The sequence below is a fragment of the Panicum virgatum genome, chromosome 7K (genome assembly GCF_016808335.1).
Source record: "Panicum virgatum strain AP13 chromosome 7K, P.virgatum_v5, whole genome shotgun sequence".
Taxonomy (NCBI): domain Eukaryota; kingdom Viridiplantae; phylum Streptophyta; class Magnoliopsida; order Poales; family Poaceae; genus Panicum; species Panicum virgatum.
In genome coordinates, this window is record NC_053142.1 from 42,734,715 (window position 1) to 42,754,372 (window position 19,658).

General features: G+C 51.5%; 4 protein-coding genes across 4 annotated transcripts; all 4 read right to left on the bottom strand.

The window, feature by feature from the left end:
• Positions 1-5,892: 5,892 nt before the first annotated feature.
• On the bottom strand, positions 5,893-8,300 carry LOC120641435 (GDSL esterase/lipase At1g71250-like). Its single transcript, XM_039917574.1, has 5 exons — positions 7,486-8,300; positions 7,199-7,335; positions 6,880-7,095; positions 6,371-6,653; positions 5,893-6,272 (listed from the first exon to the last, which is right to left on the bottom strand). The coding sequence occupies exons 1-5, from the start codon at positions 7,739-7,741 to the stop codon at positions 6,052-6,054; spliced, it is 1,113 nt and encodes a 370-aa protein (XP_039773508.1). The 5' UTR covers positions 7,742-8,300; the 3' UTR covers positions 5,893-6,051.
• A 1,599-nt stretch (positions 8,301-9,899) lies between these two features.
• Positions 9,900-11,447, bottom strand: LOC120641437 (GDSL esterase/lipase At5g55050-like). The gene is made up of 5 exons (XM_039917575.1): positions 11,183-11,447; positions 10,943-11,082; positions 10,620-10,853; positions 10,228-10,513; positions 9,900-10,123 (listed from the first exon to the last, which is right to left on the bottom strand). The coding sequence occupies exons 1-5, from the start codon at positions 11,445-11,447 to the stop codon at positions 9,900-9,902; spliced, it is 1,149 nt and encodes a 382-aa protein (XP_039773509.1).
• Positions 11,448-13,371: 1,924 nt separating this feature from the next.
• LOC120641438 (L-ascorbate oxidase homolog) lies at positions 13,372-16,327 on the bottom strand. The gene is made up of 7 exons (XM_039917576.1): positions 16,216-16,327; positions 15,388-15,658; positions 15,046-15,151; positions 14,575-14,917; positions 14,099-14,494; positions 13,913-13,991; positions 13,372-13,820 (listed from the first exon to the last, which is right to left on the bottom strand). The coding sequence occupies exons 2-7, from the start codon at positions 15,565-15,567 to the stop codon at positions 13,590-13,592; spliced, it is 1,335 nt and encodes a 444-aa protein (XP_039773510.1). The 5' UTR covers positions 15,568-15,658; positions 16,216-16,327; the 3' UTR covers positions 13,372-13,589.
• Positions 16,328-16,923: 596 nt separating this feature from the next.
• Positions 16,924-19,158, bottom strand: LOC120641432 (lysine histidine transporter-like 8). The gene is made up of 5 exons (XM_039917572.1): positions 18,696-19,158; positions 18,444-18,580; positions 17,905-18,332; positions 17,648-17,779; positions 16,924-17,542 (listed from the first exon to the last, which is right to left on the bottom strand). Exons 1-5 carry the CDS (start codon positions 19,052-19,054, stop codon positions 17,048-17,050), a joined length of 1,551 nt encoding a protein of 516 aa, XP_039773506.1. The 5' UTR covers positions 19,055-19,158; the 3' UTR covers positions 16,924-17,047.
• Between the last annotated feature and the right edge of the window lie 500 nt (positions 19,159-19,658).

Consider the following 19,658-nt stretch of genomic DNA (forward strand, 5'->3'; position numbering starts at 1 on the left):
TTCATCCTAGATCTATTATCGAGATAGATCGCTTAGCATGATCTTGTAGTCATGGTGGCTAGAGGTTCATGGCGGAACTACCAAAGGGGGTTCGACTTGCTTCAGGGTATTTCGTTCAAAAGGGGGGCGTCGTGACAGGCCGTCTCCACAGAGTAGGCGGAGTATCGAGGGATCGGATTAGAGATTTTGGGTTTAAAGAGGCTTTTCATTGAGATTCACATCTACCTTACTTCACTTCATCTAGCTGGAACTACAACATATGCATGATCTAGGTGATCTAGATTGGTTATCTCAAACTTTCTCTTGCTACCTTCGGTGTTTGTCGTGTTTTTAGTAGATTAGATTTATTTTCACCATCTCACACAAAGGAATTTCTATGCTAGTATATTGTTTCTTGTCTCTTTGGTTCCGTGGATTGATAAACCCTCGTTTTCACCATCTCACACAAAGAAATTTCTATGCTAGTAGATTGTTTCTTGTCTCTTTGGTTCCGTGGATTGATAAACCTTGGGGGAATACTCTAAGGGAAAAGCTACACGAAACCGTGTGTTTGCGGTATATAAATCGGGGGCGCTAAGGAGCGTCAACAGCACCTCCCACAGGCAGGTGGTGAAACGCATCTTCAGGTATCTGAAATTCACCCCTGAATTTGGTCTTTGGTACTCTGCGGATTCTTCTCTTGTTTTGGTGGGCTTTTCTGATGCCGATTTGGGTGGGTGTCGGTTGGATCGCAAGTCGACATCCAGCACTTGTCAATTTCTCGGTACATATTTGGTGTCTTGGTCCTCTCGCAAGCAGGCTAGCGTAACGCTTTCTTCTACAGAAGCTGAGTATGTAGCCGCTGCTAGCTGTTGCTCCCAGATCCTATGAATGAGACAAACCTTACAGAAGCTGTTGCTCCCAGATCCTATGTCTGCTATTAGCATTGCAAAGAACCCTGTTTTACACTCCAGAACCAAACACATAGATATCAGATTCCATTTCCTGCGAGATAACCATGAGAGAGGACACATAGACTTGATCCATGTCCCTTCTGAGAGGCAAACCGCAGATATCCTAACCAAACCGCTAGAGCAGGACACTTTTGCTCGCTTGCGAGTGGAGTTTGGGGTTTGTTACCCCTTTTGATCGCTGACTTTTCTTTGGTTAGCTTTGTAGGTTTTATTTGCTTCTTTTTGATTTATAGGTTTGGTAGTTGCATTGTGCATATGCAGTGTACATGTTTGCATTGCTTCACTTGCACTAGCATTCTTGTATACATTGCTATGATCCTCTAGTGCCTGCTAGTGTGAGTTGATAAATTTATCATGTATAGCTTGCTCCAGTGTGTATATGACATCATCTGAGTTAACCTATTTTTATTTGAAAATCTGAAAACATGATCACCCTGTCTTGGCTACTAGCATGTTTGGGCGTGTTGATATGCTTTGCTATCTTATTCATGCTAGTGTAGCCTTTCGTTCAGCAATACATACTTGAAATGATCTAAATCTGATAAAATGGCTTGAACTGCTCTTGAAATGGATTGAAAAGATCCAGGTGGGATTGCTTGTCGCACTGATCGAGCTTTCGGGACGGCTCACTTTGCACTTGTGAGAACCCAGGCAAGACTGTGCATGACTGAAATGAGTGCTTTAAGCTTCTGATTGTCTTTTGGCATAGGCTTGGCCTCGTTGCTAAGTAAAGCATGACAAGCTTTCAACCCCTGGCATTAATAATTGCTCGAGATAAATTTAATTGAAAAATGAATGTTTGCAACTTGTTTTGGCTGAGTTTGGATCACCTGTATGAGTATGATTAACACTGCTTTCCGTTCCCTACTTGTTAGTGCTAGATCATGAGTGATGCTTTTATCTCTCCTAAACTGAACTTGCCTAGCTCTAGACTGATTTGATATACCCTGTTGAGCTAGATGCAGGTCTTATTTATGGATGCACACGTGCTTGAGACTAGATGTTGCTCATATCATTGTATCCCTGAATGCTTTCACTTACACCTCCTGCATTGCATTCATTGCATAGCATCTGTTCAGAGGGAGTTTCAGCTTCAGGGGAGCTTTAGGTCTTTTTTAGACTTGATGTGTGCATGTGCCAACAAGGGGGAGAATTTTGGGAGAAGTGATCAAACAAGGGAGAGACTTGTTTGATTTTTGAAAAACTTGTTGTGCACAGGGCTTTGAGAGTGCATCATTTTTGGGAGAATTGCACGTGTGAGGGGAAATGCATTTCAAGGGGAGTTTCTGCTTTGGTTGTGGCTACTGGTTTCCTTGTTTTCCCTCTGCTTCTTGCATGACTGCGTCGAGCGTTACCTCTATCTTTGAGGAGTCATGTTTTGGCTTTTGATCGATTGCGTCGAGCCGTTGCCCTTGTCTTAGGGAATCGATCTGTCCTTGAGGAAGTGACTGGTCTTGCCTTTTTGAGCTTTTTTTTGTCACTTGCTTGAGTTATTCACTTTCTTGCTTCTCTTTTTATCACTTCTCTGGTTTCAGGTGGTGTGTTCACAATGCACTCATCAAGGGGGAGATTGAGGAACGAGAGTACTCTATCCTGCCTGTGATGAGTGAATTATCAACCATGCGGTGTGATCGTGCTCCTGTTTTTTGGATTGTAGGTACACGGGCGCCGAGTGTCGACGGAGAGCTGCCGTGGAGGAGCTCGGGCCTGGCGGCAGCTGTGCCGTCCATTCCTGGATCGAGGGCGCAAGCGGCGACGGAAGGCGGGTTTCTTGGTTTGTGCCACAAAACCAAGGAGGCGGACGGCGGTTAAAGACGCCAAGTCGTGGAGGCACGGGCGTCAGTCTCGGGACTGACGGAGGCAACGGGCGTCGATGGCGTCTAGGGCCTCGCTGCGGGCGAGGAGGTGACGGGCGTCGGGCGGCGTCTAGGGCCGTCAGAAGGCTGAGGCGGGAACGGCGTCTAGGGCCACGGCGTGGAGGCGGGAATCTTCCCGCGCGAGGAGTTTTGGCGGTTTTCTCAAAACCGGCCACCTACCCGGGTTTCGCGGATCTTCCAAAACCGCAGACCAGATCTTCATCAAGATGGCGGCATCGTGGAGAAGACTTTGCTTCGAAGAAAGAACCTCAGCTGTCATATGAGATCGTGTACAGGGAGTGCTGCAGGCCAACCGGTCTGACCGGTCCCTGGCACCGGTCTGACCGGCCCCTGGCACCGGTCTGACCGGTCTAACCAACCGGTCTGACTGGTCCAGTGTACCGGTCTGACCGGTCCCGCGAGTATAAATACCCCTTCACTTGTGTTAGGTTAGGTGTGGCTTTTGTAACTTGTCCGTGAATTGCTCTTTCTCCCAGGCCGCCGCCCCTATGTCTCTCTCCCCTTGTTCTTCTCTTTAGAGTAGAATTAGTCCATGGATTTGTGAGACTTTGTGTTGGATTTGACTGGGAAAGGAGGCCCTATCCTCCTCGTGCCCTCTGGGCTTTTGAATCAATCAAATTCCGTCCCTCTTGTGCTCTTCTGTGATGGATTTTCGTTTCGTTTTTGATGCACATGATCGAGACGGTTCTTCGAGCTCTTTGTAGTGATTCCTGTGCTTCTAGCCTCGTGCCCAACCTTCTGGAATCGCTAGCTTTTCAGAATTGAAGTTCTTGAGTTTTTGAGAAAACTCCAATCCTTCTTGATCTCCCCTCGGATTCTCAAGATTCTTTGATCTTTAGGATGAGATCTCTTGGGGATATGTTCACAGGGTAGGGGCGAAGCTATCCCCCAAGTTTCATCGATTTTCGTGGTCGTTTGGTCGAGATTCACCGTTTGAATCAAAGTTTTCGGGGTTTTCTGGGTGCCACCGGTCAGACCGGTAGGCAAGACTGGTCAGACCGGTCTGCTCGCCTTTGGACAGACACGACCGGTCAGACCGGTCCAGTGCATCGGTCAGACCGGTTCAGACAGAGAGGTCTGCTGTTTTCCCGATTCGCTTCCGATTTGCTTCGTGGTTTCGCTCGCACGTTCGAGGCCTTTTGTGTTGGTTTAGCTTTTCCATAGCTATTCCAAACTTTGGTCAGAACGCTTGAGGGCTTGAGTGATTTTCGGGATATAGGCCAACGGTTTGAATTTTAGAAGAAATTTTGATCGGCTCCCATTCACCCCCTATGGTCGCCGGCTTCGGTCCCTCATTCCGCTCTTTCCACAAAGCCCAAAGGATCAGCATGAACAACGTATCAAAACCTCTCATTTTGTGCTGTTGTTGATGCCGTCTAAGATAGTCCCACCACTCGTGTAGCTGCATTCGGGTCTTGGAAAGGAACTCGGTGCTTCTCAGCTTCTGGAAGCCAAAGCCATTTCCCGGACTTCCTACATTGAGCAAACTGGCACGATGGCGATTCTTTTCCGGAAGTCCAAGAGCGGAGCACAAGAATCATATTAGAGCGTGTTTGGTAGAGCTTCGGTCCCAGCTTCTTCGGAGCATATTCTATGAATCTGTACCAAACGATAAAGATATAATTTGATTTTTTTTTGATAGGACGCTGATAAAAAAATCACTTCTCCATTAAGGTCCTGTTTGCTAGAGCTCCTGGGAGTAGCTTCTCGGCTAAATGCAAGAGCAGCTCTACCAAACAGTTTTTGTAAAAAAAGTGATACCATTCTGATTTCTTGGAGTGATTTTCTGAAATGAATTAGAGAGGTTAGAGCTGAAAAAGACAACTTCTCCTGATTCCCACTGGATCAGTATTTTATAAAATTAATCTTAGAGAATCACTTTCAGCTAGTGAATCACTTATGTCAGAATCAGAATCAAGTAGAGCTCTACCAAACTAACCCTCACATTGCGAGATGTGAGCTCAAAAAATCTATCCCCCTGTTCCGTTCATTTTACACCAGAATCACTTCTCCTTTGCTTCCCATGTGGTTCCCCACCAGAATCACTCAGATAATCCAGAATCTAGAGCTGAAGAATATAAAAGTAAAGCTCTACCAAAGTAGTCCTTACCCCCCCCCCCCCCCCACCCACACACACTTTACTGAAAAAGGTATTAAACAATTTCCCTTTTTCCACTGAAAAAATATTTAAGAGCTTCTTTTGGAAAATTATTTGCATAGATTTAATATTTTGCTTGTATATATTTCATTTGAGTACATTTCCCACTTTATATATATCTTTTGCCCCTCAAAACATATTTTTGGCTTGAAGTTTTATTTTTAACAAATTTGTTTGAACAACATTATATTGCCGTAAAATGTAATTTGAATAACTCTTATGAAAAGTTATTGAGAGAACTTTCATGGATAAGGTACTGAATAAATATTTGAGGAAAGGTTTCAAGAAAAGAAAATAAGGCAAGATGATTTTGCCCAAAACGAAAATAGTATGATTGTCTCATGGTGCGTTGGCTACCTTTCTAACTCATCCATGGGATCGCAAGGCCCATATTCAGTATCAATTCATGTTTCTTGTCATTTTAATGTGTATATGGTGTGGATCTATGATGACCTTCCGACGACATGCACACTAGTTGGTCTTAATCCTTCTCACCGTTGACCGTGTAAATTGACATGCATTATGAGACATGGAAACACTTTTTTCTCTCCCAAAATTTCACCATCTTTAGAGCAACTCCAGTAGAGCTTCTAAATTTGGGTGAGCAAATGTCTATTTAAAAGCCCACTTCTAAATTTTACTCACTCAAATATGAGCATTCACTCCAGCAGGCCGAGTAAATTGGGCTTCTATAGAGGGCTCATAGTTGGCAGCCCAAATAGAGGGCCACCAAATTACAGCCCATTTGGAAGGCCTACAAAAATGGCAGCCCATTTGGAAGGCCTGCTGGAGATCAATTTTTTACACTCAACGAGTAAATATGAAGATGGAAGTCCATTTAGTAGCCCTGCTGGAGTTGCTCTTACCAACTCAGATTAGGATTAAATCATAAACATACACAACATAAACAAATATCCTCATGTGATCTCAAAACCTAGCAGCAGCTCAATTAATTTCAAACACATTCTTCATCATTATTCATCACGCACGCATATATGAATCATGGCACATCTTAATATAGTTCTTCACCGTCTGCTGTAAATAAAGCAATTTCATATACTCTCTACATCTCGACCAGTTGCTGCACGTTGATGGGGTGGACAAAGAGCCCGGTAGTGTCGTTAAATATCAGCTTCGCAGCAACCCCTGTCGCGGCGGTGGTCGGATGGTAGTCATCCCAGAACAGGTGGTTGCTGCGGTTCTGGCACAGAGTAGCCGAGGCGTTACACCCATCAGCGCCAAACGGCCCTCCACCGCAGCATGCCCAGTCCAGCACCGTGAAGTCTTTCACAAAAGACGAAGCATTGACACGAGAATTTCAGAACTTATTCCAATTCTAAAAAGAAATATTTACGCGAAGAGATGGGATTGATGTTGACTACCGTAATTAGGTATGACGGTGTTGTAGAAGACCCACTCGGCTATCTTGATCGAGTCCACGAGGGAGTACTTCATGCCAGGCAGCTCCAGGCTGAGGTCGTGCAGCATGGTGGCGATCATGGGGTACAGCTGCCGGGAGAGGTTGTTCGCCGCGGCCAAGCAGCCAAAATCGTCGATATCCCTGGGATTCTTGGGATCATGAGCTATCGCCCTTTGCGAGGGACAGCACCCCACCAGCGATGGGCTCACCATGCTAAATTTCTTTGCCCCCGCACCATACAAGTCCTGCATTTCATTTTCAGAGAAATGGATTGGATAGGAATGAAAAGCCAACATCTATGCAATTCCTGAATGAATTTGTGCAGTATGAGAGAAAGATATGCATGAAAACTAAAGAAAAGATATGCATGAAAACTAAAGAAAAGATATGCATGAAAACTAAAGCTACCATTGATGAAAGTCCTGAATGAACTTGCTTGGATGTGAAGGAGCATGTAGGTGATACACGTACCTTTAGAAAGCTCCTGTAGGAGGCCACGAGGCTTTGCAAGAATTCTGTGTCATTACTGTTGCAGTTATGGTCTGGGAAATCGGTGTGCTCAAACAGGTCATTGCTACCAGTGCTGATGAAAATGAGGGATTTGGATATGAGATCAGCACGGCCCCACTTTCGAGCAAGCATCGTGAAGTTCCTGACCTGCTCAGTCATGGAAAATACTTGCGTACACTGGACAAACAAATTAAGCCAAGGTCAGCGACATGTATGTTCGTCTCAATCAGCAAACATAAAGCATTTTCAACCGTATATGGATGTGTGGTGGATGTACTACCGGTCCATTGCCGGTGGCATCGAGGAGCCCCGACCCTCCTGACGCGAAGCTGACGCCCATGCTCATCCGGGTCCTGACGCTCGCGTTCGATAGGGAGAGGAAAGGAGGCGGGCTCTCGTCAAAGTGAAGCAGTTGAGCTGTTCAATTCGTCAGCAACAAATTGATCAGTTACATTCATTTCCTGCTTGCTGAGAACAAGATCATCATCATCTCCAGAACCTGTACAAAGACTCAAAAGCTTTGCAATTTTCATCGATTTTGAGTGTACATGCCATGCATCTACGTACCTAGCTGGTCCGCCAAGTTGTAGCCATTGCTAAACCGGCCAGTTGGTGTGTGGTTGAGGTAGTCGATGCCGAAGGGTGGGTAGTTGGCTTTGCAGCCGATGTCGCACTTCTCAATGAAGTTGTTGTTGCCGATGTCCACCATGGAGTCCCCGAACACAAACACCGCCGGCACGAGGGTCTCTGCTGCGCCTCGCAGAACGACCTCGAGCAGCAAGCACAGGGCAACAAGCGAGAACGCCCCACTGTGGCTGGCCATTGGTTGGGAGTCCCTAAACGGATGGCGCTCCTTGCACTTGATCAGACTCCACCTCTCAACCAATATGACGCCCCTGGCCTTCGTAAGGAGGTGCTAATGTACGAGTATATGTAGACAAGCACCTGAAATCAAAAGATTGCCTAATGGATGACTCAATAAACCGCACAAAATACAGTGTACAACAATATTTGTATGCATGGCATAATGGCAATATCTTTGGATTGCTCGCCCTGGAAAATCTCCAAAATGATAAGCCTTTTGTACCATAATGCGTAAGCGGTAATCTCTCAGCCTTGTATTTCTCGATCACGAGCGCCAGTTAGTAAAAAAAAAAAAGCACACCGAAGTTCAGTTTTGCAGCTGCAACTTGCCATTGGTGCAGAAGCCAGGGACAAGGAGACACAGATGTAGCTAGACTGGAACGTCCTATACGACTATATGTGCCAGCCTATAGAAGAATATCAGTACTTTGGATTGCCTGTGCAAAAATACAAAAAGTTCAAGTTTGGATTTTCAGTTCGTCTGGCTGTTGCAGGCTGGTGTATCGTGGCACAGAACAATTCTATGCTACAAGCAGAACCAAGTAGTGACGTAGCAGCGAACTGGCATTACAATTGTGAAGCATAGAATAGAACGGTAAAGCTTGGCCGCTTGCTATTGACATGCATGTCGTGCCATAAGCTTAGAGCCTTAGAGGCAAGAATGCAGTTGGGTTGGCAGTTGGCAGCTGAATAGCTGATGGGACTGCTTTCGGGAATTCCGGATGACACTGACACACTAAACAAGACGTGGATGATTCTTTCCAAATCTACTTAGTACATTTCTCAAGCGCAAGAGTGATGAAAGGTTCTTATTTAAAATAACCAAAAACGTAAGCAAGAGCATGAATAGGGCTTTGCTATGTAAAAGCTGTATTTTGAAAGGGGCATCCTTGTTTGTCGAACATAGTGTTCCTCTGCTCAACAAAGAGCGGTCACCATTCCAACACGCTCGCGCAGAGGCTAAACCAATAGGCAGAGATCAACGAGTAGCGAATAATCAACAGGACATGAGGAACAGGGGAAGTGAGAGAGAGCATCCGTACCCTGAGAGAGAGAGGAGATGGCGTGCAGGCGTGGAGGAGGACCCTGCGGCCGGTTCAAGGCCGCTCCTCGCCTCCGCTGCGGCGTTGGTGGCCGCCATGGAGCTGGGTGAAGGAAGGCTTGGAATCAAACCCTAGATAAGCACCCCCCCTTCCGGTGCCGCAAATCGCAGTGGGAACTGCCGGCTTTCTGGCGCGGCTGTATGACGGGGCGGCGGAGCCGCGGAGCTCCGGGGCGAAGATCCGGCGGCCGTTGGGCGCGACGAACCGGCGACAGCCGAGTATGGCGGCCTTGGCGGGTCGAGAAGTTCCGAGAGAGTTCATGGGCTGCCGCTAGGCCCTGGGACGGGAGGCGGGCCGAGTTTGAGATGGGCCGTTAACCTGGGGCTATCTGGGTCGTACTAATAATTGGGCTAAGATGTGGCCCGAGGCCTGTACGTTTACCACACTAAATTTGAGCACGTAGTTCGGGTGTGAGTGTGTGTACGTTACGAGTGTCTGAGTTGTACTATGGCCCTGTTTAGTTCGCGAAAATGTTTGGATTCTGGTACTGTAGCATATTTCGTTGTTACTTGACAAATAATGTCCAATCGTGGACTAATTAAGCTTAAAAGATTCATCTCGTGCTAATCAATTAGACTGTGTAATTAGTTATTTTTTCAACTGTATTTAATGCTCCATGCATGTGTCCAAATATTTGATGTGACAGGTACTATTGAAATTTTTTTGGGAACTAAACAGGGCCTATGTAATCTCAGAAAAAAAAACTAAATTTGAGCAATACAGTGTAAACATGCAGCCACCATCGTCCATATAAACGGTGTAAACATGACAAATTGACAAGCAACACAAATCAATAAGTGTATAGAATTATGAAGCAACATAAATCAATGCGTATAGAAATCTTCAGTAACGAAACACGCCGACATGGAAGAACAATCTCTATATCTTGTCAATCTCCTAATTGTCACAACAGTGAGTCCTCCACACGGCCACTTATTACACTCAGCATCACAGTAAAATTGTGACAGCAAGAGCATGATCATCATCAGGCAAAATTCCCGACCAATCCTGCACTTATGGTCGCGGCGCCACCAGCTGCCGCACGTTGATCGGGCGCACGAAGAACCCCGTGTCGACGAAGAGCTCGTTCGCGGTGACCGCCGACGCGGCCTCCGTCGGGTGGAACCTGTCCCAGAACACGTAGCTGCTGCGGTTCCCGCACAGGGGCGCCGCGCCGTCGCACCCGCCCTCGCCGAAGTCCCCTCCGCCGCAGCACGCCCTCCCGAGCTCCGTGAAGTCTGCCCAGAAAAGTGGGGGGAAAAAAAGCATCAGAAACTTCTGAGATCCGATAAGGGTTTATGCATGGGAGGCCAGACAACAGAGAATGGCTTCGGTTGGTTACTGTAGGCCGGCGTGCTCGGGCTCTTGAAGACGAACTCGGCCATCCCGACGGCGTCGCCGAGGGAGTAGTTCATGCGGGGCCGCTCCAGGCTGAGGCCCTGCAGCATGGCGGCTAGCATGGGCTGCAGCTGCCGGGAGAGGTTGTTCGCCGCGCCGAGGCAGCCGAACTTGTCGACGCCGATGGGACCCCTGCTGGGGTCGTGCGCCAGCGCCCTCTGCGACGGGGCGCACCCCACCAGCGACGGGCTCACCACGCTGAACTTCCTCGCCCCGGCGGCGTACAGGTCCTGCGCGCGGGGCACCAGCATTAATTTTCACCTCTAATTGGAGCGATGGATGTGTGATTAGCGAGTGAGAGAGAGAGATAACAAGCAAGTTTTCAGATATTATTGCCTTGACGTAGCACGTGTAGGCGGCGACGAGGTCCTGCAAGAACTGGGTGTCGTTACGGTTCGGGGCCGGGGGGAAATCGATGTACTCGAACAGGTCGTTGCTGCCGACGCTGATGAAGAACAGCGATCTTGAGATGAGGCGCCCGGCCGCCTTCCGGTTCTCACGCCTCAACAGTCGAGCGAGCCTCGTGAACTTGTCGACCTGCGCCGTCATGGACAGCACCTCCCCACCACACTGCAGAGTGCAGAAACGAAGGCCGCAGGTCAGTGGTAACATCCCAAGCATTTCTGCAAAAGCATGGAAGAATGTGTGCGTCTATCTACCACTCTGGGGCCGGTTCTGTCGAGGAGCCCCGCCCCTCCCGACGCGAAGTTGATGCCGCCCGAGCACATCTGCGGAACGAGGCGCTCCCTGGGCAGGGAGAGGAGAGGCGGCGGGCTCTCGGGGAAGCCGAGCAGCTGGGCTGTTCGCCGACCAGCAACCCAATGCCAATTTGGTCAGTCACATTAATTAATTTCCCCGGTTACTAAATTGTTTGTGCGTCCACTATACCACATGTATACCTAGCTGGTCTGCCAAGTTGTAGCCATTGCTGAAGCGGCCGGTGGGCGAGTGGCAGGGGTGGTCGACGCCGTAGCGCGGGTAGTCGGCCCGGCAGCTGGCGTTGCACCTGGCCAGATGGTTGTTGTTGCCGACGTCCACCAGGGAGTCCCCGAACACGAACATCGCCGGCACGAGGGGCTTCTTCGTCGCGGCGGCGCCCTGCGCGGCGAGCGCGAGCAGCAGGAACAGCGCGCCGGCCGCGAACGCCCCGCCGCGGCTCGCCATTCGCGCGCGCGCCTCCTCGATCGAAGCTCCCCCCGGCTACCTCGCCGCGCTGCCGCCACTCCACCGGTGATTTATCACAAGCCGCGCGCGTCCTGTTTATATAGCCATGCACCTGGAAGAAAAGGACATGATTTCCTAATGGTATACAGCAAGTCCTTATCTTTGAATCCCTCGCCCCCAGTAAATAATCCAAAGGATATGCTGCTTGTTCTCTAATGCACAAACGGCTAACCTCGGCATCGTGTTCGTCGTCCACACCACCGGCAATCAAATCACAGCTCTGCGAGGGCGTGTAGCTTGCCGTTGGGGGGGAGTGACACGGGCAGCATTGGATGTGAGTCTGAAAAATTCAGGATTGGGTTTTCAGTCAGTCTGCCGTTGCAAGCTGGTGTGGTGCCTCGTGTGGTGGAGAATGGAGATTGGAGAACGGGGCACAAGCTCACGTCGCCGCAGGCTGGCGGCCGGTGTGAAGCATCGAATGCATCAGCGCTGAGAGTGGCTCTGACGACTTGTTGAGAAGACATTCGCTGGAATCCCTTTTCGGTTGGAGGCACATAGTGGGGATGTGACTGCTTTCCGGAATGTTGGGCGATAGCTTAGGCATAAACAATCGGCGGCGCTTGAGTCTTGGCAAGCTCAAGGAGGAAAGGGTGCCCTCAAATCAAAAAAAAAAAAAAAAAAAAAAAGAAAGAAAGAAAGAAAGAAAGAAAGAAAGGAAAGGGTATCCAGATCGTCTCGAGAAAGTATTCTGATCATGGAAAGGGACCCTTCATCTCGAGCAATGCAGTTTGATTTAGTCTTTTTTTTTATTGATCATGGGAAGAGTATCCCCACCAGAATTGTATTGAAACGGTATCGCAGACCACATATCAGCGACTCGCTTTTAGGAAAAACGAGGTAAAATTTTACATGGCTCGGTTAATTCGGAAAAATTGGGCTAAAACCATGACATGCTACCTAGCTAAACTAAGCAAGCTAGGTCTCAAGCAACAGCACGCCCAGCACAAGGCAAATTGTGTCATGACCACAAATAACAACACGTCCTAGCACAAGGACTCAATGCGGTATAACCATTAACCACTGATACAAGCATCAGGCATCATAGTAGAAACACCTTTCAGTTCGGAAGCTGCAAGCCTGTAATATGCTTTCCCTACACACCGAGCGCAATACTTTCACTGCACATCAGATGTCGCTTCCAAACAGCGGCCAAGTGTTTGCAATGATTAGGAACTCTGAACAAGTGTAGGAAGGGTGGAACCACAATGACAACGTCTCCAAGGAGGTGAACGACGCCAAGAACGTCGTTATTGTCGTGGTCAGCTAGATTTCTGGTAAGGCTTTCGTAAGCAATTCCACCAACCATGTACCACGTTGCTTAGCCTTCAACAGCTCGCGCGATGCAGCGAGGCACACCACTATTGCCCATTGCCGCGCCTAGAACGTACCCTCACCATCACAACCACTGAGATAAAGCGGAGACGACGACGGGGAGCTCGGACAGCGTCAAGAGACAGTACACTTCAGCACGTGTCCAGCAGGTCACCACAGGCTCCACGCACCCTGCTGATTGGGATCGGAAAGAGTGGAAAGCTCTTTTGGTCTTTAAAACCAAACTCAATAGGAATGTCACGCCACGTTAGCAAATTTGCTAACATTACAGAATACAAAGTCATTATAATAAGAAGAGATGACGGGGACTTTCAGGGGCGAAGCCAGCCCAGCTAATCATCGGGTCTTTTTATAAGAAAGCTGGGGTCTAAGCTGCTAAATAGCAATGATTTGCATTGAATTGGGTAGATTTTATCAGGGTCCGCAGACCCCAGTAAACACCCCTAGCTCCGCCATTGGGGACTTCCATAGTATGAGAGAGGAGTGTCACCCCATTGAGACGCCTAATCATTTTTTTTGACACTGAGACGCCTAATCATAGCATCGAATAATATATAGAGTAGCATTCTCTTAGACTATAAAATGTTTATCAGCGGCACCTGTTTAATAGTAAAATCCAGCAAGACCGTTGGGTCTCCACACACTAGTATCTCACGAGAACGCACATCTTCCGTCCCCTGACGGTGGGGCTCCACCTTGACTCTCTAGACAACCATAGATTAGTAGGGGCGCGCCGTCGCTAACCGCCAGCTACCTGCTTAGCCGCGCCGGCCGGCGGGACGGGGAGGCGGCGGCAGCGCGGCCGCAGAGGAGCGCGTTGTCCGGGATGGGGAGCTCGTCGCGAAGCGAGTGCGTCGGCGTGTACACCCGGAGGTAGAACTGCTGGCCCAGGTACCGCCGCGCCCACACCTCCGACCTCATGTTCCACATCCCCACGTTGTCCAGCGCGATCAGAACCGCCGTCCACCCTCTTGGGTACACCTGCACAGAGCAATGAGTTGCCACGGAGCAGCAGCAGTTTAATCCTATGCGGCTATGCCTGGCAGATCAGAGAAAGAAAAGGTGTCCTATACCTGCACGGTGCACCGCGAGATGGCGTCCACGAGGTTGTAGCTATCCCTGCTCTCCTCGCTCCACGTCCCCAGGTCCATTCTACAAGAATCGTCAGGCAGAGCATGCAAGGTCAGAAGCAGATGATCGGAGCAAGCTAGCTGATGTTGGTGGTGTCATGTCAAATGTGGAATCCAGTGCGCGCGTACCCGACGACGAAGACGCTGTGGCCGTCGAGGTGCCAGCTCTGGACGCCGTCCTCGCCGTTCTCGAGCACGACCTCGACGAAGGAGCGGTGGTCCGAGTCCATGACGGCCGTCTCGCGCCGCTCCTCCTCCGCGGCGCCGTCGCCGGCCGCCGCCGCCGGAGGCGCGTCCGGGATGCTGCCGAGCCGGAACACGCCGCTGATGTTGTAGTAGTCCGCCAGCTTGAGCGGCGTGTCGGCCTCCACGAAGGAGACCCCGTTCACCGCGTACCTCCTCTCGCCGCCGGCCGACAAGCCCGGCGAGCTGCTGGCCAGCCGGATGGTGCGGGTCACGTTGATGGAGCCGTAGTGGTACGAGCCCTGCGGGTTCCGCCGCGGCCCGCTCGCCGTCAGGTTCGTCCTGTCCACGGCAACAAATTTGCTAGCTCAGAATTCAGACCGGGATCGACGACCGAGAAGGTGAGTTAGCGTGCGACGAACCTGATGGAGCGGGCCTGGTCGAGAGAGGACTCGACGTCGCCGGGCCCAGCGGGGAGCGACCCGAAAGCGGGGCCGCTCGAGCCGGCGTAGCGGACGACGGCGGTGGAGCGGAGTGTGGCGTTGGCGAAGCGGGTAGAGACGACGACGTGGTAGTCCCTGGCGGGGCGGTCGGCGGCGAACAGCACGGAGAGCGACTGGCCGACGTGGACGTCGAGGGAGGTGTAGGAGTTCTGCACCGTGTGGGTGCCCTCCACCTCGACCAGGGTCATGCTGTGGTCTTGGATCATCACGTTGAGCGTGTTCTGCAGGCCGACGTTGGAAATGCGCAGCCTGTACGTCCTTCCTGTACGGAAGGGAAACATAATCCAGGTGAGCCATACTCTTTTTCTCGGATGCTTTTGGTTTGTCAGCTAGACTTTGATCAAACAGAGCCCACAAATGTGACACATGCAAGACAGCCAGAGTCATCACCTTGCTCAACGGTGAAATCTGCACCGTTAGGGCTCCTCTTGCCGTTGATGAGGATGCCGTCAGGGAAAGGCAGTTCCCTTCCACTATCCAGCATACCTTGCAGATCCTAATAAATTAACAGAAACAAGAAGAATCAGTCCGCCCGGTAATAACTAGCGATAATAACACCATGGTAATTCCAGACAAACCATCATCACTCTGTTCTGCTGGCAACCAAGTGTTTTTCTCTTACATCAAATCAGCACCAGCCACCAAATGGCCAGCAGTATTTTTCTTTCACAGCAAATCAGCATCAGGCACAACCAGTAGAACAAAGCAATGTCATGTGATGTCATGTCTTACCTTGTGGTTCGTGGTGTACCAATCACCGATGAGCAGCGTGTACTCGTCGGCCGGCTTGGGGAACGGGACAGGGATCAACGGGCGGGTGCCGATGTGGATGGCGCCGAAGCCACCGGCGGCCTTGTGGAATGCTAGCGACGGAAAGTAGAAGAAGCTGCCGATCTGGTCCTTGGCCTGCATATGGTAGGTGAAGTTCTGACCGGGTGGGATCGGGCAGTTGGTGCCGGACACGCCATCTTGCCACGAATTCTTGCGTTGCTGCAAACCATTCCTGCATTTTTTGTTAAAAAAAAAACAACACGCAACGGATGGTTACGGTCAGAATAATCTACATATATGAACACACACAAAAATAAATTAAGGCGAGCATAATAAAACAGAACAAATATGTTTCTCCAACTAACTTCTTAATATTAAGAGCTTTCTGTTACATCATGTAAACTCGAGCATGTGCAAAATAAATGCTATTATATCCGGACGGCTGGGCTGTTTGGATACCATTATCTCCGGATATTGAATTAAATCTGGACATCATTCCATAGCCATCAACATTCTCTCACAATTCCTGCCCACTGTTTTATATCCGTGAAAAGAAAACGCCTAGATTTTTTGCATATCGATCACACATAAAGCATAGTTGAAAAAAAAAAAAAGCTTCCTCTTCCACATCAGACATGGCAATGTGTTTTACCAATCGAAGCAGCCATATAACAGCTGTTTGTTGCAGCATGTCGTCTAACAATATGATCCTCATTTATCTTAGAAACCGGACAAAATTTAGAAAAAGAACAGATTAGTTCATTGGTACGGAGATCGATCTGGCCGTACCATGAGAGCAAGAAGGGCTCCGGCAAGCTGTTGTGGACGTTGATGATCAAGTTGTCATCCGTCTGGCACTCAATCTTCGGCCCCGGAAACTGCCCGTTGATAAGAATCGCCTGTGCACCAAAAACCGCATGCATAAACACACAATGACTAATTTACCGTACAGTCAGATGAAAACAAAACTGCAGAATATATTCAGACGTTTCACAAGTTAGCAGATTGAATCGAGAGAGCCAAATTTTGTATGCACCTGCTGTGGCGTGCCTAGCGGATTTATGTCGCCGTAGGTCACCTTCCAATCATAGGATCGGTAGGGACCTTCCGCCGCCGCGGAGACGACGAGCAAGCAGACAAGAAGAAAGAAGAGGGCCTCCGTTTTGCTCCCGGCCATGGTCACGAACAGGGGAGGAGAGTGGAGAGCGGCGGGCAGAGGACGCAGGCGGCCGCGCACACGAACTGGAGAGAATTGGATTGCTCGGTTACAAGGGATGGGAGCAGGGCGGGGGGGGGGGGGGGGGGGCTACGTAGATGCGGCGTGAGAGAGATTTTTTCTGTTTTCTTATGGATGGTTTTAGTTGGCGTTCGTTGCTGGGCTGCGCCGTAATCCAAACCGTCTCAGCGCAGCGTGGGAGGATTCGACCAACGGCCTGCGGTCTGCGGAGCGGCGATACATCCGGCGCGTGTTCTCAGAACCCGCCGTTCCGCCCCCTCTGTCGCGTTGAAGATTCACACTTAATTTGCTTCTTGAAAATTGTCAAGTTACACAGCATCGAACATTACATTCCTCATTACGAACCGAGACCCCGATCGAGTTTTTGGCAATTTTTGCAGGCGTTCACTGGGAATCCGCAGGCTTGAAGAACTTGACGCGCAGGCCTTTCTCCACGAGACCCCAGAGGTTCCCGACTATGAGCACCAAGCTGATGCTCATCCCGAGGATCCCCAGAGCCCAGTTGACGTTCCACGTCGCCGTGCCCTTGCGCGGCCTCTTGATGGCCACCCACATGAAGCACGGGTACGCGAGCGTGACCGGCAGCGCGATCCCGCCCAGGAGGCCGGCGAGCTCCGACAGGAACGGCAGCGCGACGGCGATGAGGAAGTTGACGGCGCCGAAGAAGGCGCGGAAGCCCGCGCGCAGCCACCGGGGGCACGGCCGGTTCTTCCTGTGCACGTACCCGGCCTCCATGTTGTCGTACACGGGCATGGCGTAGATCTGGAACGTGGTCAGGCAGTTGATGATCACCAGCAGCGTGGTGATCCCCAGCACCAGCCGGGACACGTCGCTGCTGTGGAACTTGTACAAGGCGCTCAGGATGCCGTTCGGAGGGATCTGCACGCGTGCAACGACCGGTGGTTACGAATCAGCCACTGAAAACACTCAGGAGATCAGTCAAAAAAGGTCATGTGTAGCAACTAGCAAGTAGTAGAGGACTACCTGGTTTCCATAAGCCCAGAAGCCACCGATTGCCAGGGGGTAGAAGCAGAGCGCAACGATGGCGTAGGCGACCTTGACGCCCTTCCACATGGGCACATGAGAAGGATGTTTCAGAGTCGACGGCATGGTGCCCTGCAAAGCGAACACACTACTCAGTGACCTTTCCTTCTTTTTCCAACATTTCAGTGGACTGCTGCTGATTTCTTTGTACTGTGAATGGATGAAAAGAGAGTGCAGCAGATATTTTCTTGACTTACCTGAATCTCCAGTACGACATTGTGCCCCCTGAAAGCGAAGGCAATGATTCCGAGCCCATTCACGACCCCCAGTGCGGCGTCGACGTCGCTGGGGGCCTTGACGGGGTCGTAGGACACGCCGGGCACCCGCCCCTTGGCGACGGACGCGACCCAGATCATGGTGCAGTAGGCGACGGCGGCGGCGGCTCCCACCAGCGACACGCCGGCGATGGAGTTGAGGTTGGGGAGCTGGGACAGCAGCACGGCCGCGCAGACGAAGACGAGGTACCACTCCACGACGGTGAGCGGTCGCGCCAGGCACGCCTCGCCGCACGCGATGCCGAACAGCATCTTCATGCTGCCGCCGCCGACGATGATGAGCGCCGTGCAGATCCCCGCCGACAGGTACATCACCGGGAGGAGCGCCAGGATCTTGGCCCATCGCTCGCCTGAAGAAAGAATGGAAGATCGCCGCGCGAAAGCCAGGAAACAGCAGCCCATTATTTGGTGTTTTTATAAAAACGGAAGGAAAGGCGCGCGGTTCAAGGATGGAAACGCACCGAAAATCGTCGTGGCGAGGTGCATGTACCGGCTGTAGCGGACGCCGCCCGCGACGGGCTCGTGAAGCCTGACGAGCAGCCACAGCGTGTAGAGCTGCCACGCGAACGCCAGCGTCAGGCAGATGATCGCCCACGTCCTGCGAGAAACCGAACAAGGCATCGCTGCCTGCGTGAGCCGTGGCGCGCGAGGATCGAGGAAGAAGCACGCATCATGTGCGTCGCCGGCACGGCCACGCGGTCACGCTCACGCACCATCCGAGGGGGGCGAAGGCGGCGGGGAGCACGAGCGCCTGGAACCCGACGCCGGAGCTGAGGTTGTGGAACGCGGCGTAGTAGGCGTTGCCGCTCCGGGACTCGGTGATGGGCAGCCAGGCGTCGCGCGGGTCCGCGAGGCGCGTGATGTGGCCGACCTCCTCCAGGCAGCCCCGCACGGTGGCCACCGCCTTCCGGACGGGGCTCGCGAGCGGCGACGCCATGGCCCGCAGCGGCGACGACCGGCCGCCGGGCGCCGCGGGGGAGTGCACCCGCGACGGCGGCGCGGACACCGGCGGGGGCGGGGGCGTCGGCGGCGCCGACTGCACCTCGCTGATGGCCTCCTTGCCGGACGACATGGTGGCCGCCGCGCTCCGGCCTCCGGTGGCTGGCGCCCGCTCTGGCTCTGCTCACTGCTGCCCGCAGCGCACCTGTGCGCTGCCGGCTGCCGCTGTGACTAGTTTGGCTGGTTGGTTCCCCGCAGCGGCTTGGGGGGCTCGGGATTTATAGGTGGTTTCCGCCGAGGTCATGCACGGCAGCACGGGGGTTGGTGGAAACCGAATGGTGTGGAGGGCGGACGACGCCGCGCCCTCGGCGCGGTCCGTGAGCCGTGCAGGAAAGTTGACTCGGGGACGGGACGGTCACACACACTCACACAGACGGGACCTCCTGCACAGCTCGTCATAAAATAGCACCCTGTTGGCCCGTACCAAACCACATGCTTGGCATGCAGCAGGCTTGGGTCGGCAGCACACTAGCACTTCTCGGCAGGTCTGGCCCGTGCTTGTGCAAGGCGAGCCATGTGGAGTGGAGATATGGGTTAGTCACAGGAAGCCCAGCAGCAGGCTGACGAATTGGTGATGGGGTAGGCACGATGCTGCTGCTGCACCACCGCCAAGTTGCTGCCACAGCCAACGACCTCAGGCTGTCTGCACCCGGCTACGCAATCCCGTCGCTATCCCT